The sequence below is a fragment of the Peromyscus eremicus genome, chromosome 7 (assembly GCF_949786415.1).
Source record: "Peromyscus eremicus chromosome 7, PerEre_H2_v1, whole genome shotgun sequence".
In the NCBI taxonomy this organism is placed as follows: domain Eukaryota; kingdom Metazoa; phylum Chordata; class Mammalia; order Rodentia; family Cricetidae; genus Peromyscus; species Peromyscus eremicus.
In genome coordinates this window covers 74,355,301-74,378,781 of record NC_081422.1, presented here as the reverse complement: position 1 = coordinate 74,378,781, position 23,481 = coordinate 74,355,301, and the positions used below count along the sequence as shown (strand labels likewise).

Sequence of the window (23,481 nt, the reverse complement as noted above, 5' to 3'; positions counted from 1 at the left end):
AAGCTTACAAATTGTTTTCTTGTCACACAAGTATGAAACTGTAAGACACGATGCTACACAAGCATGAGGAGTGGAGTCTGGATTCTCAGAACCCTCATAAAAGCCGGGCAGGCATGGTGGCCACTGGAAATCCCAGCATTGGAAAGCAGACAGGATACCCAGGAAAGTCGGGCTAGCTACAAGAGCCAAATCAGCAAACTCTGGGTTAAGCAAGAAATTCTGCCTCAATAATAAAGCAAAGATCAGTCACAGAAGGCACTCAACTTTGGAGCACAAGCACATATACAATCCCCCCAACCCACACCCCCCCCACACAGTTTCTTTAAAAAAAAAAAACAACATAAACACTATTTTACTATTTTAGATATCTGGAATATCTATCTACCTCTTTTCCCCTAGAAATTTTTAATATTTATGGTCTTAGTCAGTAGAATATCAAATTACTGAGGGGTGGGAAATATAGTAGTAACAAGTATAAACTGAGCCATTTATGAAGGAGTATCTCACAGGTTAGAACATTCCTGTTCATAAAAATCAACAGAATATTTTTGGCTCAAGTCAGTTTCCCAAATAATACAAGCCGAAAGCTCCTGAGGATGGAGGGCAATGAGGCTTAGTTTGTAGAGTTGTTTGCTTGGCATGAGCAAAGCCCTGGAGATCCCTGGTCCTCATGTTCATGGAGCAAACACTACCCACTGAGCTATCTCCCCAGTCCCAGAGCTATTTCTATGGAAGCTTACAGATGGCCTCCAGAAGTTCCCAGGGAAAGACAGACAGTAAGCACACTACCAACCACATGAGTGAGCAGGGCCTGGGGTCCTACTGAGAGGTCTGCCCCCACTCCTTGTCTGCTTCCTAGTAGCCAGTGGATGAGAAGCTTCAGAAGCCGTATGAAGCTACCATGTTGGTACGCCCAAGCAACAATGAATAAAAACAAACGTGAACCAAAACCATTCTTCCTCTAATAAGTTATTTAGCTATTTCTTAATACCCAACTAAGACACATTTCTACAGAGATAAACAACAAATCCGAACTGTTTGTGTCTTGAGTCAGGAATGGGAGCACTGGGACTTACAATAAAGAACATATAAACCTTTTTCTTTAAAAATGACAGCCTCACACTATAGCTCTACTGGCTTTGACCTTGTGCCAGGATTACAAGGTACAGATTATTATGTTCAAACAAATCTTTTAAATAACTTTTTTTGGGTACATAACACAAAAGAAAATATTTTTAGAGCAACACTTGCCTTTTTTCCTTTTGAGGTTTCAGAATCCTCATCTTCTACACTGAGTAGATTTGCCCCACTATACAGAAAATAAAGGAAAAAACCTTGAGCAACAGTTTGCAGTCCACACATTAATGCATCTGCTTTACTTTCACTGCTCATCTAACTGGGGGGATTAGCAAACTTTTCTGCAAAGCCCAGGGAAATATACGTCCTCTGTTACATCTTTGCCATGGCAACATGAAATAACCACAACATTATACAGCTGGCTGCTTTTTAACACAATTATGAACAAATCTAGGCAGTGAGCAAAAAGGATAATCCATTTACCCCTCCCTTAAATGAACATATGATCTTGTTTTTCAGGCTATATATTTTATATTTAGTTATGCTCACTACTTCCTCTTCTGTCTTGAATTGGCATTTAGAGAACAGAAGTAATAAAAGCAGAGCACCATTAAGGGAAGGAAAATTAGCTAAGGAGACGAAAGGAATTCCAATGGTAGTGGCACAATGACAGTGACACACCACCCTTGGAGACATCAACCTTTCACTTAAAGCCAATGTTCATCATGCTACTACATTAACAGCTCACCAGCAACCTCAACATGATCAGAAAGTTGAAATCCCTGAGGAACACAATGTTGCAAAGTGCAATTCATACAAGAGATGCACACGATGGCATCTCCTTAATAAATCATTTTAAAAAGATAACCACGGGAAATCTTCCAGAACAGAAATCAAATATATCTTTTAGATAATTCTGCTATATACAGTAAACTTCAAGCTATTTGTAATAAAAATGTAATGTTTTGCTTCATTACTTTTTTCTATCAACATTGTTAATACAAAAATTCTTTTCTAAAAATTGTATTAGAATGTCTGAAAGGTAAAATATCTGTCGTAATTTCATATTTAGTCCCATTTTTTTCAAAACTCTATAAATACCAAATATCTAAGTTTTTTTCAAATAACCAGGAAAAAAAGGAGAAGGATGACCACAAAACACTGACTTCCTTGAAATAAATGTGCCAGTTCAAAGTTCTTTTCAAATAAAATTAACTAAAATAATGGACATGAAATTCCTCAAGTATTCAGCTAACATACTTGAATGATAATGTGTGCAAAGATTTCTTTGTAAGAACCTGAGTGTGGTGAAGTATACCTGCAATCTGGCACTACAGAGGGTAAAGGAGGGCAGCTAAGTTCAAGGCCTCTCGGAGCTACACTGAGTAAAAGGCTAGCCTGGGTTATAGAGGGGAACCAGAAAAACAAAAGTTCTAAAAATATATTTATAGCTAGGTGTAGTGGCACACAACTTTAATCCCAGCACTTGTAAGGCAGAGGCAGGTGAATCTCTGTGGGCTCAAGGCCAACCTGGTCTAAAGAGTAGGTTCCAATACAGCCAAGGCTATTATACAAAGAAACTCTGTTCAAAAAAACAACAAAAAAGGTAAATAAATAAAAAAAATAAAAATATATTTATAGCTCTGCCAAAATTTTGTGTATTTGCATGGCCCCAAACTTGTTTCTTTTGGCCAGTGGAAAAGGCAGTCAGTAAATCAATAACTTAAAAATAGTATTGAGTTTGCAACATGATTATTAGTATGCAAAAGTACTACAGTAACTCTTATTAAAGGCAATGGAAGTACACTATGGAAGAGCACTTTCCTAGTTAATTCTGCACTTGATCTATGGTATTACCAAAAAACAAAACAAAACAAAACCTACACCTCTTCTGTAAAATTTCACACAGGATTGATTCCAAGAACATAACAAAATACGACACTGCTTTTCCTTCTGTCTGGACAATGCCTATTCATACCATCTAGACTGCTGCTGCTTTCCCTTGGTGGAAATCTGATCAAAGGTGAATGTGCTGATCACAGGTTCACAAGCAGAAGACAAAGAAAATGGAAGACTTAATCTTTCATATAAAGTTCAGAGGCTTGATAAATTGTGGCTTTTGAAATTGTTTCCAGAAAGGCTGCCTTTTAAAAAGAGGAGGAGTCAAGACGACTTAATTGGAAAACTATTGACTAGTCATTTTTCAATCATTAGAAAACATGTATTACATACACATACATTTTAAAGACTAAGAAATATAAGCAAAATTATTTACCAATAAAATATTGCTTTATCTTTCCTTACTGTAAAAAGATACCATAATATTAAAAAAAACTTTCCACAAAATATAAATTGATTTTCTACTGAAAAGTTTCATTCTTATAAAGTATCAGAGGGAAATATCCTTACTCTTTATCTGCATCTCCTTCACTTTCTTCTTCATGATCAAAGCTCCAATTATTTTTAAAACCTCCATCTCTCTTAGATTCTGATCTAGCCAAAGCTGAAATAAAACAAACTGAAATAAGTATTCATTAATGTAACTATTGAATATAAAAGAAATTTGAGCATTTCCCAAACTCTGATTGTTCTAAATTTTTTTAAAGTCTTTTTTGTTTGTTTGTTTTGTTTTTTTCAAGAGACAGGGTTTCTCTGTGTAGTTTTGGTGCCTCTCCTAGATCTCATTCTGTAGACCAGGCTGGCCTCGAACTCACCGAGATCCGCCTGGCTCCGCCTCCCGAGTGCTGAGATTAAAGGCGTGGGCCACCACTGCCTGGCCAATTTTTTTAATCTTGATGCTTTTTTATTTTTTAAACTATTTTTTGTAAGCATTTTACTTCCCTCAGGAGGAAAAAACACATTAAAAGTTGGTTTTCTAATGAGACGAGTATGTGTCTACTACAAAAACTTAAATTACTAAAACATAATAAAATGGGGAGGAGCATGCATGTTTATATGAAATATATAAAATCAGCTTTACTCTCAATCCTTCATCACTGATTCCAGGAATTAGTCCCTCTAATTTTGTTTGCTTGCTTTACTCATGAAAACTACATCCAGACCACTAACATTTTCATAGACTCAATCACCTCTGCCTTTAACAGAAGAAAAACAAAGCAAGATCTTGTACGTTGGCAAGGTAGTTAATTTGATAACCAGAAACCTCTAGATCACCAAAGATGCTATTAGGAAATACAGAACAAAGCGGGAAGGGTGAAAGGAATGCCATTCAAAAGCTAGGATCTGACCTGGAGCCACAGACAAACTTCCCAGAGTTTTGGGCTTTAAGTTCAGGGTCCTGCTGTTATGAGAGGGCAGACTGACCCCAAGGACAGGAAAAAGAAAAATGCAACTAGTGATGACCTACCCTTGGATCTGGACTTGTCACTGGGGGCAAAGCATATCTATCTACAAGCCCTACTGGGGAGGAAGAGCTCAGTGATAGAGTGCTTGCCCACCATGCCACTGCCACTGGCTTCAACCTCCAGCACCATAAAACATAAACAAATAAAGTGGAAATACGAAGTGTATCTTCTACGTGTATCCAACCACTGGCTGCAGCCCAGAATAGCCATGAATGCAGCCTAACACAAAATTGTAAACTTACTTAAAACATATGAGATAAAAAGAGATTGTTACTTAATTTCATGGTTCTCAAGCATTACCTCAGTAAGTAACAATTTCAGGTTACAATGTCAAAAGGCTAGGCATCCATCTAAAAGTCTGTGTCCCTCCAAAATTCAGATTTTTTTCTTTAACTTAAGGATTTTTATCTTATTAGAGGTTTTTTTGTTTTGTTTTGTTTTGTTTTGTTTGTAAATCTTGGTTTGGTTTGGTTTTGTTTTGTTTGTAAATTTTGGCATTGTCCCAGAGAAGAAAAATGGAGACAAGAAGGGGAAAAAAGCTATGCTGTTTGAGTTAAGTCAGCATGTAGACAGCCACGTGCAAAAAAAGCAGCCAAATATCAGGGAGGCGGACTTTAGAGAAAGAATAAGAAAGTATAAAATTCCAGAAAAAGCATGCAGAAACGAAAAAGGGAAAGTTATTCTTTCTTAACTCAAGACTCAGAAAGGCAGGACCGGCTGTACCTCTCTTGAAGGATTGTGGGGACTGTCCCAAATTCAGATTTTTAAAAATCACACCCCTAAGATAACAGTGTTAAGAGTAGGAACTTTGGGAGATACAGGGCAGAATCCATAGCAATGGGATAAATCCTAGAAAAGAGACCCATGGAAGCTGGTTTTACCCTTCCACCATGGGAGGATAGAGTCACAAACTGCCATCTGTGAGAAAGCAAATGCTACCAGATACTGAATCTGGATACCGTGATTTCACTTCCCAGCCTCTAGCACTGAGAAATTCATCTAGAGCTGGCATGGTGGTGCATACCAGTCATCCCAGTGCTTGGGAGGTTGAAGCAGAAGGATCACAAGTTCATGGCCAGCCCGGGCTATACAGAATTTGAAGTCAGCCTTAGCTAACAGAGTAAAAGACTCCACGCCACCCCCTAAAAGTCAACAAATTATGTAACCTGTGAAACTTCCTAACAGCCCCCCACATAGACTAAGCAGAACATTCTTAATCACAAACCCTCAATTACTAAGAGTTGAGACCAGAATTTTTACAATCTATGTGAAATAGAAGGCCATAATTAAAACAACTTCCTGTTTGGTCTCTGATACCTGAGCTGACAAAGGGTCACCAGTATTTGGAAGCACTGCAACTAGACATCCACAGCATGCTGCATTCTTTAGAAGTGGGCCTGTGGCAAATTTGACCGCCTTACTGTGACTCCTAGTTTTAGTTATCAAGCTAACAGACTCTAGAATCCTGTGGGGATACAGTCGGCCTATGGACGTATCTGTGGAGAACTGTCTTGATTGTGCTGAGCTGGGGAGGACTCACCCACTCTAGATGGCACCATTTTGTTTTGGGGTCCTGTACTACATAAAAGTAGAAAAGACAAGCTGAGCATATGCATGATCCATTCGTTTTCTCTCTGCTCTTTACTGGATGTGACTATGTGTTTCAATTTCCTGCTTCCCTGACTTCAAGCAATATTGGACTGTAATTTTGTGAGCTAAATTAAACGCTTTTTTCTCCTAAGCTACTTTTATCATGTTATTTCATAACAGCGACCAGAAACTAAACTGGGACACTTAGCAAATACAAAAGAAAAGTGTAACTGGAACACCAATGCTAAAAGCCAAACTAACCTGGAGTGCCAGTCAAAAGAGACACTTAAATATTGGACATCAGACTCCTGTTCCATACTGTTTTGTGAATGAACTATCCAAACTAAGAGGACAACATGGCAGTACTCAGTCAAGAACCAAACAATAAATGCTCCAAGTTTAAAAAACCAGAGGCTGGAGGGAAGGCTCAGTGGTTAAAAGTGCTTGCTGAACAATCCTGAGGACCAGAATTTGGATCTCAGAATCCGTGTAACAAGGTGGGCATCCCTGACATACCTGAACCCCAAACTCTTAAGTGGGAAGAAAGAGGATTGTTGTGGCTTGCTACTCTAACATAGCTGAGAAAATGTGAACCCCAGGTTCAAGCAGAGACCTGCCCCCAAAAGGAACAGGTAAACAGTGATAGAGGAGACCTCCAATACCCTTTTCAGATCTCCTCATGCACACACAGGAACATACAGCCACGTGCAGGCACAATACAAATATATAAATATATAAGTAAGACAAAATCACCAACTACAGAACTGGTTAGATATAACCTCTCAAAGGATAAAGGACACATTTTCCTTAGAAAAAATTTCAAATAATGTTATGTACATGCCGAGAGAATTTCTTCAGAATATGCTAGACTTAACTCACTCCAAAGAAATAAAAATGAAACAAAACAAGGCCATAGAGGATTTAGAAGGTGAGAGCCAGGTGGTAGTGGCGTACACCTTCAATCCCAGCACTCTGGAGGCTGAGGCAGGCAGAGTTTGAGGCCAGCCTGGTCTACAGAACAAGTTCCAGGACAGTGGGCTACACAGAGAAACCCTGTCTGGAAAAAAAAAAAAGAACAAAAACAAACAAACAAAATGGGCAATGGAGAAATTCAACAAACACTTCTACACTCAAGTGTTGAAGGTTCCATCAATAGTGATGTCTTTTTTTTTTTTAATAGTGATGTCTTATTCAGAGCATACAACCTTTAATACAGTATGAGACTTAAAAGCACCTCAGTTCTCTGCTTTTCTGCTCTAAAACTCCTAATGCCAATTTAACCATCAAGAGCCATCAGACCAGGCCACAAATGAGACATTCCATAAAATCCCTAATCAGAACTCCTTCAAAAAGAGATTAAGCAACTGTCAAAAAACAAAGGAAGCAGACAAGGTGGCACAGGATGAGGCAGGAGGGGGATCACTGTGAATATGATGCCATGGAGGTCTACAAAGTCAGTTCCAAGCTAGCCATTGCTATGCAGCAAGACCTAGAGACAGAGTTACTTTACCAGTCTCTGTGTTTCCCTCTCTCCTTCTCCCCCTCTCCCATCCCACCTCAAAAAATGTGGAAGTATCAATCTAGAGTCCACACTGAAAGGTGGCAGCTGGTGGCTCTAAGTGTTCATGGGAAACCTCTTGTTCTGCATGAGACAATAGCAAAGGGGCCTGAGGTGCAAGTTCTCACCAAAGTCTCCACATTGTGAAAACACAAAATTTATCTGAGAGCTTGAACTCAGAATACAGCTGAAAAGGTACCACCCAGGGAAGTGTTTTGCTAGGGTCAGCCTGGAAAGCATCCAGAGGCTGACACAACTGTGGTCCCAAGGGGCCAGGGGCCAGCTGAAGCTGGTAACAAAACTTGGCATTGTCTATGCTCTGTTCCTGTAGTAGTGATTTTTCAGGCATGCTTTCAAAGACTTAAGAATGAGTGGGTCATGCAGTCTACCTCCATGGTTCCAGAGAACCACAAAAGCCACACAATGTGAGGTAGGTTCAGAGTCCTCTCCCCTGTGTGAAGTTGTGAAAGTGAAGCCTAGGCTGCAAACTACTGTGGTCTGAATAAAAATGTCCCCCCTAGGCTCATGTGTTTGAATGCTTGGTTCCCAGCTCTTTGGCTCTGTTTGGGAAGGTTACAGATTCTTTAGGATGTGGAAACTTGCTAGAGGAAGTGGGTCACTGGGGGCAGGTCTTGAGGTTACACTGCCAAGCTACACTTCCTGCTCTCTCAGTGCTTCCTGACTACAGAAGCAATGTGATCAACCAGCCTCCAGATCCTGCTTCCACTATAATGAACTCGATGAAATCTCCCAGACTGTAAAACAGAATAAACCCCTTTAAAGTGCTTCTTTTTCTTTCTTCTTTTTGAAGACAGGGTCTCATTATAGCCTATGCTGCTTCAAACTTCTAGGTGGTTGTGAATCACCTTGAACTTCTGACTCTACCATCTCGACCTCCACAGTGCTGGGATTACAGATATGCATGCAGCAATGTGCCCAGTTTATGTGGTGCTGGGGAATGGAACCCAGGGCTTCATGTATGCTAGGCAGAAACTTAAGATCCTCAAAAGTCCCTGAGTATTTACATATCAACACAGTTATGAGTAATACTGGTAATTATCAGTGGGAAATAACTACTGTACTCCAGTGAAATTTAGGGTTAAAAAGAAAAAAGAAAAAGTTAAGGAAAGACTTCCATTAGATAACAAAAGTCTCTTCCAGCAGTGGGAATCAAACCTAGGACCCTGTGCATACTAGGCAAGTACTCTAACACTAAGCTATCCCTCCAACTCAATACATACATTTTTTTCTTCTATATTTTCCACCAAGTGACAATGATTTAAGGAGGAAAACAGAGAGGCGATAACAGTAAATGAAAGATGCAAACAAAATAGCAAAAGGAGGCTGACTCTTCAGTAATTAAGAGTACTTGCTGCTCTTCTAGAGGACTTGAGTTTGGTTCCCAGCACCCACATCAGCTGGCTCACAACCACATGTTATTTAAGAGGATCCAACATCCTCTTCTGGACTCTGACCATCCCCCCATCATATTTACAATAACACACACACACACACACACACACACTTACTTTAAAGGAGCGAAAGATTAAATTTTAATGATGGGTAGGAACTAATTTAGTTGAATCTGAAAGAGGGTAAGGGAGGTACAGGAGATGGTTTGGAGGGAGGAAACAGAAGGAGAAATGATGTGATTATACTATAATCTCAAAAAATAAAAATATCAAAACAAATTATTTTAGTAGGACATGTTCAATCTAAAGATTACTCTCCAGAATAGAGAGAATGCATCATAAACATATAGAATACAGACACTGGGGGCTGGAGAAATGGCTTGGCGATTAAGTACAGGTGTGATTGCCAACACCCACATGGGGCAGCTCAAAAGCACCTAAAACTTCAACTGTAGAGAACACAATGCTTCTGACCTTCACAGGCACCAGCACTCATATGCACATACACCACCACTACCACCACCACCATACACAAGACAGACCCCTCTACCACAGACAAACAGACATAGACAGATATATATATATACACACACACAATTAAAAATAAAATGAATCTTAAAACTCATAGTTTCTGTTGCTGTGATAAACATCACCAAAAGCAATGGTGGTTTGAGGGAAGGCAAGATAGAAACTCAAGGCAGAACTCTGAAGGCAAGAACTGAAGCAGAAACCAAGGAGGAATGCTGCTTACTGGCTTACTCTTCATGGCTTGCTCGGCTTGCTCTCTGATACAATACAGGCCCACCTGCCTCCTGATGGCAGAGCTCACAATGGGTTGATCTCTCCTCCATTAATCAGCAATTAAGAAAATGTCCCAAAGACATGCCCACAAGCTAATCTGATAGAGACAATTCTTCAATTGAGGTTCCCTCTTCCCATATACACCAAGTTAACAACTAAAGCTAACTATGACAATTGTCTAGCACTAGGTTAGAACACAATAAGTAATTTTGAATCTTGAATAAACAATTTTTATACAATGATAAAAATATTCAGCCTTGGTATAAAGAACTGTATGGCATAAAGAACTGTAACTTCAAGTCACATGTGACTCTCAATCAGAGGACAAAATTAAATCAAATAGTGGTAAGAGGATGATGATATCTAGAAAAAGGAAAACTTCGTGATTTCAGATATCAATTTGGACAGTAAAGTTGAATTTACTCACACAGGACCTAGTTATTCCAACTGAGCACACAATAGGCCAGGTGCAGGAAACTATGATGCAGCTGAATCTGGCTTGCTTCTTATAAACCGCTTAAGCTGCCAGGTATGACAGATAGCACACGCCTTCAGTCCAGCTCTACTCCTTTACTCAGGAAGTAAAGGCAGTTGGCCCTCTGAGTTTCAGGCTGGTCACGGCTATGTAGGGAGACCCTGTCTCAAAAAAAAAAAAAAAAAAAAAAAAAAGGCACAACAATAAAAAAGTGTGGGTATTGTTTATATAAGAATGCATATGGATATATGTGTATATAGGTATATGTCTGTAGCTCGATGCCAAATGCATAAAGAATAAAAAAAATGGCAGGGTGGTGGTGGCACATGCCTTTAATCCAGCACTCAGGAGACAGAGGCAGATGGATCTCTGTGAGTTCGAGGCTAGCCTGGTCTACAGAGTGAGTTCCAAGACAGTCAAGGCTATAAAGAGAAACCTTGTCTTGAAAAACCAAAAAAGAAAGAAAGAGAGAAAGAAAGAGAGGGAGGGAAAGGTGTTCCAGGTACAATGGGACAAAACTATAATCAGAAGTCAGGAAGCTGAGGCAAAAGGACTGTCATGAGTTCAAAACCAGCCTAGGCTACGTAGTAAATATCTGGCCAGGCAGGGGTATATATACATAGCAAGCTCCTGGTGGGGGTGGGGGTGGGGGTGGGGTGATAAAAATGACAGAAACCTTACAAAAGAGCAGCAATCTGAGATGGCACTGTGTCACTCTCAGTTTCTGTGGAGCCTCTCGCTCCCATGTGAGTCTCAGCCCCTGCTGCAGACACCACCACCCAAAGATACCTGGGACTACATGGAGAGGGAGAAGGCCAGCCAGCCAGACTCCAGAATGAAGCTACTCTGCAATCAGAGTAGCCAAGCCAGGGCAGAATCAGCCCCACAACAGTTTCATGAACCTCCCCCAAATCACCCAGCTGAGCCTCCTGTAAATCCCCAGATCTATGTGAATGTTTATCTTTTAGTAAAGAAAACAGAGCAGTACTTGAAGATCAAGCCTCTGAACATACCCATGAGAATAACATAAAATTAGACTTCTCGGGGTTGGAGAGATGGCTCAGAGGAGCACTGGCTGCTCTTCCAGAGGTCTCGAGTTCAATTCCCAGCACCCACATGGTGGCTCACAACCATCTGTAATGAGATCTGGTGCCCTCTTCTGGCCTGCATAATACATATACATAATACATAAATAAATCTTTAAAAAAATTAGATTTCTCTATAGCCACAAAATGCACAAGATTCTCTCCCTCATGATAACCCAGGTACTGTTCACTTTCGTTCTTACTTTCCTTTGCCTAGTTTCAGAAAATCCTCTATTACTTTTTTATCAAGGCAAGCCTAATAACTTGATAATGTCACTTTATCTTCCCATGTACTCCACTTCACCTCAGTGTTAGGACTAGGATATAGGCTCTCAATACATGCTAGGCGAACAGTCTATCACTAAGCTATATCCCTAGCCCTGGTTTGTTGTTCTTTATAATTCATAAACTGTTCTGAATCTGGAAACTTGGATTTCATAAAATCTGTCCCTTGTAATTTGAGAAAAGTAGCAATCTTTCACTTATCTACCACGTTCAACTCCAGTGGACACAAGCCTTGTAACTTAATGTCTTTTCCAAGTTGATTACATACATATCATACACTGTGGCTATAACTCTTAGTCTGAATTGCCAACAAATCTGTCTTCAAATTTTGTACACTTAATGCTGTTTTTCTCTCTTAGTAACTAAAGAATTCTGACCTTTTCTCTACTATAGCACACTCAGGTCAAAAGCAGCATTACGCTCTTGAACCTTAGGGTCATTATTAAATAAAACTAAACACAAGAAATGTTATAGCACAACATTCAATCTTATAACCAAGGCAGCTACTAAGTGACGGATATAAAAATTATATAAAAGACAGGAACAACTGGGCTTGGGGACATATGCCTTGAATACCAATACTGAAGCAGAAAGGGAAGTGGATCTCTGTCTCTGTGAGTTCCAGGCCAGCCAGGGCTACAAAGAATGACCACCGAGGGGGGGGGCATTGAAGGCTGGATAGAGAGGGTGCCTGCCAAGATTTCACCTTGCTACTCAGAATGCAGTGCAATTTGAAACCATGACTTGTTCATTATTAGAATTTTCCATTTGATCTTTTCAGACTGTAGGTAGGTGATCATGGGCAAATAAAACCAAGCAAAGAGAAACTGTGCATAGAAGACCACTGTACTATGACTTTGTTGGGAAGCTAAAAAAACTATTTGGGGATAAAGAGAGAGAGTTGTGTAGAGTTCCAAGAACTGCAGCATCCTGACACTCTTGCCACTGAGTGGTGGCCCCTTGTCCTCTTCTTGAGTCTGGGTGGCCTTCTAAAGTAGCCTCTCCTTCTGCCCTCGCACAGTACTGCCTTAACAATAAACGACAATGCCCCATACCTACCTAATGCTTCCTTCTCTTCTACAGTGCCCCTCCTCCTTTTGGAGGGTTTCAAGGAAAGGCGTGTAGAACAAAGCACTGGGAGAAGAAAAAATAAGCGCTGAAGAAAGCTATGGCTCTCATAGGTCCCAAGCTCCAATCCGATCTCTTGCTTGCTCTGGGTCATAGAACCATTCTATCTGTACCTTTTGAGTTCCTCAAATATTCAATATATTTGGGTTTTTTGTTTTGGGTTTTTTTTTTTTTTTTTTTTTTTTTGGTTTTTCAAGACAGAGTTTCTCTGTGTAGCTTTGCGCCTTTCCTGGAACTCACTCTGTAGACCAGGCTGGCCTCGAATTCAGAGATCCACCTGCCTCTGCCTCCCGAGTGCTGGGATTAAAGGCACTCGGGAGGTGAAGGCAAGGGCAGGTGAATTTCTATAAGTTCTAGGCCAGCCTGGGCTACAGAGTGAGTTCCAGGACAGGCTCCAAAGCTACGCAGAGAAACCCTGTCTCGGAAAAAAAAAAAAAAAAGAAAGAAAAAAGAAAAAGAAAATAATAGCACTGAACACACACGGTGCTTATTAAATGACTAGGATTGTTTTACATATATAACACATTAAAAACTCACTTAATACTCATAGTAATCTTAGGAAGTAACTGCTACAGGTAACTATCCTCCCATGTGTTAAAGGTACAATGGCTATACTGAAGTCCTAGTTACTTTTCTATTGACAAAATACCCATTATCAAGGCAATATATAAAAAAAATGTTTAATTGAACTTACGATCTCAGAGGGGTAAAGTTCACGATAGAGCAAAGGAATGAGGGCAGAAACAGCTGAGAACTCACATTTGATCAAGCAGGAAGCAGAGAGGGCACACTGGGAATGGCATTAAATCTTCTGAAACTTCAAACCATGTTCCCAGTAACTTACCTCCCCCAAAGCTTCACCTCCTAATCCTTCTCAAGCAGTTCTACCAACTGGGAACCAAATATTCACATATACGAGCTATGAAGGTCATGCTCATCAAAGCCACCATGATGAGGTGGGGTCTCAGAGAAGAAAGTTAAGTCACCAAGACCATACCCTTGAAGGTTATCAGACCACTGCCCTCTCTTTTTCATGTCTCAGCACTCACAAAGTGAGTAACTTTCTTCACCATGTGCTCTTATCATGATAAACTGCTTTACCATAAGGCACAAAAACTACAGACCAACTAATCATGTGCCAAAGACTCCAAACTACCAACTGAAATAAACCTTTTCTCTTTAAACTGGTTTTCTCAGTATTTTGTCACTCTGGCAGATAGCTCACTGACACAACCCAGTTATCTTTGTTTGAGAAAGCCCAGACAAGATAAATTGTTAAATAATATAGCCAGGGGTGGGATCACAGCATTCTGGCTTCCAAGTTCATATTCTAAATGCATGTCTACTAAGAATTATGTTTATACAAATATAATTCTATAGCCGGACAGTGGTGGCACATGCCTTTAATTAATCCCAGCACTTAAGAGGCACAGCCAGGAGGATCTCTGTGAGTTCAAGGCCAGCCTGGTCTACAGAGCGAGATCCAAGAAAGGCACAAAGCTACACAGAGAAACCCTGTCTCAAAAAACCAAAAAAAAAAAAAAAAAAAAAAGACCAAATATAATTCTACTCTCCTGCTTCACGAGAGCATCCTGCTTCATCAAGCAATAAAAGGTATCACTTGGATTGAACTAAAACAGGAAATAGTCGTAAATAAGGAATAAATGCATCAGGAAGCAATTCCTAAAAGGAAATCAACACAAGTTTAACCAGGTATGCAGATGCCTACATTCCCAGCAATGGAAGCTGAGGCTTCCATTTACATCTATCTGATGTAAAGTGCCCATCAGTTAGAGGACTCACCCTGGGCTATACACTGAGAATCCCCCTACCTCAACATACACACAAGGCAAACAAACAACAAAGAAAAGCAATACTAAGTGAAGAACCTGGAGAGGTTTTTGAGTAAACTAAAGCTAAAGGCCTTGCCCACACTCCATGGAAGGACAAACTGAGTTTAACAGATCATTATAAATAGTTGCTGTCCCATGAAACTGGCAAACTGACTGAGTTCTAAACTAAATTCACATTTAAAGTATGGCTAAACATAATAGAAATCACTTCTCACTGGCGACAGAAGCATTTTGCTGATTTAGAGCCAAGGGGGGGGGAGGGAGAATGCTCAGAGGGCCGAACACCTTAGTTCAGTCCCCAGGATCCACACAGTAAGGAGAGAATCGACTCCCACGAAATTGTCCTCTGACCTATATAGTAAATAAATAAATGGGACTAAAAATTTAGAAGACATCAACACACACACACACACACACACACACACACACACACACACACACACCTTAGAAAGGGACAATTGGGCGTAGTGTACCCTAGCATAAATATTGCTGCAAATTCCAGAAGAATGGGAAGGTAGGAAAGCTATTTCAAGGGGGAAAAAAAATGGGGGATTGGTAAAATGGCTGGATAACATGCTTGCTGCAAAAGCATGAAGACCAGAGTTCCGGTGTATCTCCCACATAAAATGCCAGGTGGAGGCTGGGATGTAGCTCAGTTAGAGTGCTTAGTCAGCATGGAGGAAATGCTGAGTTTAATTCCTAACACCACTTAGACTAGGTGTGGTGATTGTACAGTACGAGGTGGAGGCAGGAGGATCAAAAGTTCAAGGTCATCTCCAGAGTATAACGCCAGCACTAAAAGGGAAGACTTAAACACCATCTACTTACTGATGTACCTGACACTTACAGAACATGAACACTCAGCTGTTACAGAACACGCCCCCTTTTTTACACCCCACCCCCCCAGACAGTGTTTCTCTGTGTAGCTTTAGAGCCTATCCTGGAATTTGATCTGTAGACCAGGCTGGCCTTGAACTCACAGAGATCTGCCCGCCTCTGCCTCCCAAGTGCTGGGATTAAAGGTATGTACCACCACCACCCAGCCATTTTTTTCAAGTACATTCTCTAAGACAGAATACATTATGGGGGATAAAAATAAGTCTCAAGAATGTTTTAATTAAAATTATGTAAAGGATGTTCTGTAGCTACAAATCAATTAAATTAGAAATCAGTAATGCTGTATGTAAAACAACACATGCCTGTATGCTCATCACTGGAAGGGAGAAACAAGAGGATCCCAGAGGGGATTTGCCAAGTCAGCCAGTCTAGCTGAATCACAAGCTTCAGGTTCAGTGAGAGACTCTGTGTTGGAAAATAAAGTGGAGTTTTCCCCGGTGCTGAGGCTCAGGTGCGTACAACATTCAGCTTCCCAAATAACCATGGTCTAGGAAGGCACTGCTGCTGGAGACTGAATGGATGTTAGTACTACTTTACAAGAGATGATAAAGACCTCCCTCATCCATGACGGCTTAGCATGTGGAATTTGTGAAGCTGCCAAAGCCTTGGACCAAGCCCCACACCTATCTTTATGCGCTGGAATACAACTGTGATGAGCCTATGTACGTCAAGTTGGTGGAGGCACTTTGTGTTGAGAACAAAATCAACCTAATTAAGGCTGGTGACAGGAAATGGGAAATGGCTGGATGCAGTTGTGTGATAGTTAAGGACTATTTCTAGCAAAGAATCTCAGGCTAAGGCTTTTATCAAAGAGAACTTTGAATGCAAGAAATGAACAAATAGTTGGCTCAGTAAAATGAATAAATAAGTGGAGGGCTGGGGAGATGGTTCAATGGGTGGAGCTTCATGGGCAGCATGAGAAACTGTTCCAATTTCCAGACCCACATAAAGCCAGTGCTATACAATCCCAGCTCCACTACAGGCAGGCAGGCAGGCCAGCAGGCCAGTTCCCAGAGTTCAGGCAAACAACAAAAGGAAGGGACTCTGTCTCAAACAAGGTAGTAGACAAGAACTGATACCTGAAGTTGTCCTCTGACCTCTACATGTACACTGTGGCAAGTATGTGCCCACATCTGCACACATAAACAGGAGCAAATACATGCATCATCCAAAAAAAAAAAGGAAAGAAAGAAGAAACACACTTAAAGGTTGGAGAGATGGCTTAGAAGTTAAGAACACTTGTTCTTGCAGAGGACCTGGGTTCAGTTCCCAGCACCCAGGTATTACCTTCTGTAACCCCAATACAGTGGCTCCAATATCTCTTCTGACTTCTGCAGGCTCCTGCATGTATGTGGTGCACATAAATAAGATAAACTTGTTTTTAAGACTTCCAAAAAAAGTGTAGAGTGATAGAAGACACTTTGACCGTTGGCCTCTGCATACATAGGCAGGAACCCATGCGGTTTTGAGCTCGTGCTCTCTCTCTGTCTGTCTCTGTCTCTGTCTCTCTCTGTCTCTCTGTCTCTCTCTCTCTCTCTCTCTCTCTCTCTCTCTCTCACACACACACACACACACACACCAGGAGAAAGGAATAGCGAAAGTAATTCAGATTGCAGAAAAAAGGTAGAGAAAGCAAACTAGCTATAAGTAAGCGCAATACATATAAACAAATGAGAGAGAGAGAGAACTTGTTAGAGTGCCACAGGGAAACAAGAAGAGAGAGAATATCAAAAGGGAGGTGGAATAAGCAAGCTGTAGTTGCCCAACACAGCAGTTATCTCCCAAATGGTTCCCCTAATGATCTGCTAACGCTGTCTCCCCAGGACTCCGCATCTTTCTGAGACATACTCACTCGATGGTGTGGCTGTCAGCCTCACCTTGCTGCACTGTTCCCTGTGGCACTGGTTTCACTCCCTCAAACATGCCTTGCTCCTTCCAGTTTTACTGTCTCGCCACCACTCCTCCTAGTCACCCTTTAAAGCAACCTGACAGATAAAATTCTTATTGTAAACAACACATTTGCTGTACATGACAGTTGTAATTTTATGATTATGATTTTGATTATTGAGTCTCCTTACTATTTAGGAGACTCAAGAAATCACCACGTGCCTCTGTGTAGTGACTAAACACAGCATGCTAAATGAACAGAGAAACTTGCTGAAATTATGACAAGTGAAAAGGATATGTGACATCAGTACAAGAATATAAGTAAGAAAGTCTAAGGTGGTAAGAAAATTCAACACAAGGACAATAAAGAAGGTCCAATAGCCACTTTTCTCTAGAGAAGTTACAAAACAACGCAGAATTAGATAGAATTCTCCTTAATAGATAAAACATATTCTAGAGCAAAGATAGTAAACATTCACTTGAGACTTGGGGCCCAGCAGAGCATTCCCCCCTTCTCAGTCCATTCACAATAAATGGCACTAGTTGCCCGTACCTCATACTATACCTCAAAGAATGATCTTGGAGTCTTTCTTGACACTCATCTTAAGTAGATATTTATGAATAAATATACTTATAAACTCTATACCAAACTATCTTCAACCTCCCGACTCTCCTTTTCCAATTTTCAAGCCAGGCTAACTTCTACCAAGATTGCTACAATGTTTTGTTTGTAATTCATCTCCCTTTTATTCTTGCACTTTTGTAATTTATTGCAGACAGGGCAGCCAAAGTGACCTCAAAAAAAAAAAAGTCTCATGTATCCCACAGGGATGACCTTGAACTTCTGATTCTCCTGCTTCCACCTCCCTAGCACTGGGATTACAGGTGCTCACCACCCGTCTGTTTTATGCCATGCTGGGGATCAAACCCAAGACTGTGTGGAACAGGCAAGCACTCTACTACTAAGCAAGTACCACAGACATACATGTATGTGTAAATCATATTAGGACACTTTTTTGCTCCCAGTTCGCCAATGGCTTCCTACTACTTGGAATGAGACATAATTACAATCCTGTACCACAGAGCTTCCTTCTACCACTCTCTTTCTCCCTTTACTCTAAGCAGTGAAACCACACACCACCTCTGAACCCTCATGTGTATCACCTCCTTTGAAACATCTCATGATTAAGGTGTTTATTCGGCATCACCTCTTTAAAGACACATTCCTTTCTTTTCTTACTACCTTTCCTTCTCTCTTTCTTTCTTTCTTTTTTTGTTTTGATTTTTCAAGGCAGGGTTTCTATGTGTAGCCCTGGCTGTCCTGGAACTTGCTCTGGAGACCAGGCTGACCTCAGACTCAGAGATCTGCCTGCGATGCTCTCCATGCTTGTTCTGCAGCTTTGATCACATCGTAATGATCTAGTTTATTCATTAACAGCAAAGGTGTTCTAGATACAAGAATATGACAGTAAAACTACAAGTTAATTGGTCCAATGGCGCTTTTATTTCTAAAAGGCTGAAAAGTAGAAAGAAATCATTTGATAAATTGATAAGAACATAAAACAGTATTCCATGTACACATGTGCAGATTTTTGAGCACAGGAGGCACCAGGACATTACAGACAGATGTCAAGTCTGAGCAGACCTCAGTAAGCTGCTGGAAGTTTTGAAAACTGAGGGTAAGACTGTTCTAAATGCATTGCTTGGTTCTTTTACTGGTTGCGAGTGTCTTCCATTAAAATAAACATTCTACGAAGGCAGTGACTTCATTCACTGTTTTATTCCAACCAAGTAGACTAAGGCACCAAAAATTTTTGATGAGTTAAGAAAAACCTACATTTTTCAAAACTACTGTCAGAGAAACCAAAGCATAATATAGGGATCTTTAAAATATTAAACCTAGGGGCTGGAGAGATGGTTCATGAGTCAATACCAGTTGCTGTTCTTGCAGAGGCCCCAAGTTCAGCTCACTGTACCTATATAGTGGCTCACAACCACAAAACTTGAGGTTCCAGGTGACAGGATGCCATCTTTTTACCTCTGTGGGCACCGGGTTTGCACAGGTTGTACACACATGCAGGCCACGAATCAGACACAGAAAATAAATGCTAAGAAAAGGTTTAAAAATAATAAATCCTAAAAACCCTCGTAGCTGTAATCCTAGTGCTTGAGAAGCTGAGGCAGGAGAATTTCCAGAAGTTCAAGGCTTGCCTGGTCTACACCATGTGACCCTATCTCAAAACTATTTATTTTAATTACTGAATGAGACAAGGTGGAAATCAAATGTTCACATCCGTACATTTATAGACACTAAGTTAGGATAAACTAAAGCCACCAACAATGGCATCAATCTGTTAGTGATGGCTTGGTGCTTTTTCTGGCCACCCTGTGCTTATCCACCCTGTGAATTAGAAGCCTACAGAAGCCCAAAATTTACAAAAGCCTACAAGTCTAATCCTCTTCCTGGTGAATATAAACATCAGAAAGCCATCTATTGAGTTTCCAACTTCCAAACAAAAACCAACAGGCATAGCACTACCTGCGATACAAGCCGTTCCTCTCTCCGCCTGTTGGCAGGTTACCTACCGTGGTCAAACTAGTGTTAGTGTGGAGGTCATATGAAATGAACTCAGGAAAACACACAAGCTTTCTTTATCTTGTGAGGAAAATCATAGAAAGGTTTCATCACTTTTTATATAAAGTCTGGCTTGCAAAGCAAGGTAAGCTTTTCTCCCCCCACTTCCCTATTATCAAGTACAAAGAATAAAGAAAATTACTTTTGCTCTTCTCTTAGTCTCCATTCATTAGACCTACTCTGCTCCTGAAGCAGTAAACAACGCATTAAGCCACCCTCCTACAGAACTTGTTACCACTAAGGTTCTTTCTTAATTTTAAAATATATTTTTGCAATCCAGTAATGCTTCTGAATCATTTCTTCAAGCATGCCCTGGATATATTTCATCTGGGAAAAAAGAACACTTCAAATTACTCAAAGAGTAATTATTCTTTTGTTGTTTTGGGGTTTGGTTTTTCGAGACATGGTTTCTCTGTGTAGCCCTGGCTGGCCTCGAACTCAGGAGTTCCACCTGCCTCTGCCTCCCTAGTGCTGGGATTAAAGGCGGGCGCCACCACTGTCAGGCAAGAGTATTTATTCTTAACAAGCACTAAATGCACTCATTTTCCTAAACAAATTCATAAACTCAATTACCAGAAAAATTAAATAAGTCGTGTGAACGTTTACGTCCCCGGTCCACAACTGTAACTAAATGTAGCTGTATTGTGAAGGTCTTTATACAGACCCAGACAAGAGCCAATCCCATTACCCATTGACCAACACCCCCAAACCAAAACCTACCTTTTAACCGGCTTAGTCCACCAACTGAAAAAGAGTGAACTCTGCCTCATAAGCGACTAAAAATGGAAACACCCTAACTCTCTTAGCTTCCCTGCCTGTCCCCAAACTGACACCGTGAAGCTCCTTCTCTCTCTCTCTCTCCCTCTCCCTCTCTCTCTTTTTTTTTTCTTCCTATAAACTGTTTTTACAAAGTATCACCAAACACATCTCCTTAGACTCTCGGGTCTAACCTGCACCCCAGGGGCAGCGGCCAGCCTGGGAGCTTCTAACCAGGAGGCCGGCAAACGACAACTACCTCTCTCTCTGCCCTGCCTACTTGGGTCAGTCGATTCCAACCAAGCTGAGCCGTCTGAAACTTTCCACGAACGCTGAGCAAGACGCGAGTGCAGCCGGCTCTCACCCGCTGGAGCAACCATCGAAAAAATAAAATAAAAAAATAAGATGGGGACGAGTGCAAGCCTTCGGCGTGCCCGTCGCAGGACGCCCGGGGCCTCGGCTCTCCGCGCCTCGCGCCGGCCTGCCCGAGCCCTTGCCCGGGCGGACCCGAACTCGGCGCGCCCGCGGCGCGTTCCCCTGCCCGCCATCGACCTCCCGGACCCCCGCGGCCCCAGGCCCACCTGGAGCACACGGCTGAGTATCACGGCCCGGGGGACCCCGGTGTCGCGAATATTCTCCCTCCCCCCCCCCCCCCGTCCTCAACACCCTCCCCTGAGGGGAGACACGAACGTACCTTCCAGAAAAATAGCCTTCCCCGCGCTGCCGCCGCTCCTGCCCGCCGCCATCTTCCTCTTCCCACGCCGCCTCCTCCTTACTCCATGGCCGGCACCGCCGCGGTGCTCGCGGGGAACAGGGGCCGCGCGGCGGGAGGGTAGCAGCCGCAGGTTGGCGGGCCTCGGGCTCGGTCGTCCGCGAGCGACGCTCCCCGCCGGCCGCCCGGCCGGCCGGGTCCCCCCGACACACACACACACCACACACAAAAGCTGGCCGACGCGCTCCGGGCCTGTGTCGGGCGGACGGGGAGGCGGGGAGGCCCCGCGGCCTGGGCCGCTTCTCCTCAGGCTCCTACCGGGGACCGCGAGCGGCGGCGGCGGCGGCGGCGGCGCTGCTGCTGCTGCTGCTGCTTCCCGGGCCCGGCTGCCGTCGGCCCACGACTCCCCATCCACCGCCCGCGCCGGGCCTCCGAGAAGCTCCGCTCCGCCGCTGGCCCCGGGGACGGAGAAGGAGGCGAACGCGCACACGCCTCCCGCGTCCCGGGCCGTAAAATGGCCGCAAGCGCCGCGCCGAGCGAGGGCTCCGCGACCGTCAGGCGCCCGCGACCCCTCGCTGCTCCAGCAGTGGCCGCCGCTGCCGCCGCTCGCCCGTCCGCCCGCCCGCCTGACCGTCCGCCCGCCCACCCCGCCCAGGCGTCAGAGCCTCAAGCCCAGGCCTCGGCGACTGTCCATGTGGACGGGGGTGGGTCTCCGCCGCCGCCGCCGCCGAGCGTCGGTCGCCACAGCAGCCCCGTCGCCGCTCCTCCCCCACGGGCCTCCGGGCCCGCCCCGCCGCCGCCGCCGCCGCCCCAACGCCTCTCCCTGCGGGCCTGGGCTTCTCCCCCCCGCGGCAGCGGCCGAACCCAAGCCCGGGGGCTCTCTCGGCCCGCAGGCCCGAGCGTGGCGGCCGCCCGGCCTAGGCGCGGTGCAAACAAAACCCCTTCCCCGGAAGGCCCCATGGCAGACCCGGCCCGGGAGCGCTTCCAGGCCCTGCTGCTGGAGGTATTCTCTGCGATCCCGTGGCACCACGAACGGGAAAGAAACAGCTCAGAGGTCTTGTCTTGGAGGAGGCCTTCGAATTTAAAACGTGGGCCATGTGAAGAAAAAAAACAACAACACAACAAACAAAAACACGTAGCGAGGTAATGCAATCGCTTTGGAAGATAATTTGTGTTCACATCCCTCTACAGAACAATGTGTAAGGTTGAGCCGGTACGCTTTGGGTGTGTGAGAAAGAGAAGACCTTTGTCATCTAGGTGTCTGAGACCTAAAACACCGGCCTCCATACCAGGCTATGGCTGAGACAATGATATAATATTTGAGCTTTTTGGTTTTTTTCTTACAAACTGGGTGTGGTGGCATAGGCTTTTAATCCCAGCACCTGGTGAGACAGAGGCAAGTGGATCTCTTTCCGTTGGAAGCCAACCTGAGATCCTTCCCCTCCCCCCCCCCCAAAAAAAATGCAGACATGAAAAAAAAATTACCCTGTAATATCACAACTGAAATACAAGTCCCTTAGGTGTGTCCTCTGCTAATAAGCATTCTTCTTTAAAATAATAATGTGTGTGTGTGCGTGTGTGTGTTTGCCTGTGTTTACATTTATGCACCCTGATGCCTGCAGTTCCTTCAGAGGCCTGAAGAAGGTATCTCAGATCTTCTGGAACTACAGTTAGCGACAATTGTGACCTCCATGTGAGCACTTGGAACCAAACTGCTGAGGCTGTTTCTACAATCCCCTACCCCCTAATTTGGAGGTAGGGTCTCACTATATAGCCCTGGCTGGCCTGGAACTCATTGTGTAGACCAGGCTGGCTTCAAACTCACAGAGATCTGCCACCCCCTGCCTCTGCCTCTTCCTCTGCCTCCCAAGGGATGCGAGAAAAAGTGTGTGCCACCATATCCAGCACCTTTTGGCTTTTGAAACAAGGTTTGGAGTATCCCAGGCTGGCCCTGAATTCGAGTTG

General features: G+C 43.0%; 1 protein-coding gene across 4 annotated transcripts in view; it reads right to left on the bottom strand.

Annotated features, from left to right (window-relative positions):
• Senp6 (SUMO specific peptidase 6) overlaps positions 1-22,088 on the bottom strand; it is a 90,229-nt gene extending 68,141 nt beyond the window's left edge. For 2 of the 4 annotated variants that reach the window (XM_059268282.1, XM_059268279.1), the window contains exons 1-3: positions 21,499-21,878; positions 3,487-3,580; positions 1,252-1,309 (exon numbers count right to left, since the gene is read on the bottom strand). In XM_059268282.1, coding sequence (XP_059124265.1) covers positions 1,252-1,309; positions 3,487-3,580; positions 21,499-21,550 — 204 coding nt within the window. In that variant the 5' untranslated portion in view covers positions 21,551-21,878. Of the gene's footprint in view, positions 1-1,251; positions 1,310-3,486; positions 3,581-21,498 lie in introns of all 4 variants that reach the window. The other 2 variants (XM_059268281.1, XM_059268283.1) reach the window with 2 other exon arrangements.
• Positions 22,089-23,481: the final 1,393 nt, after the last annotated feature.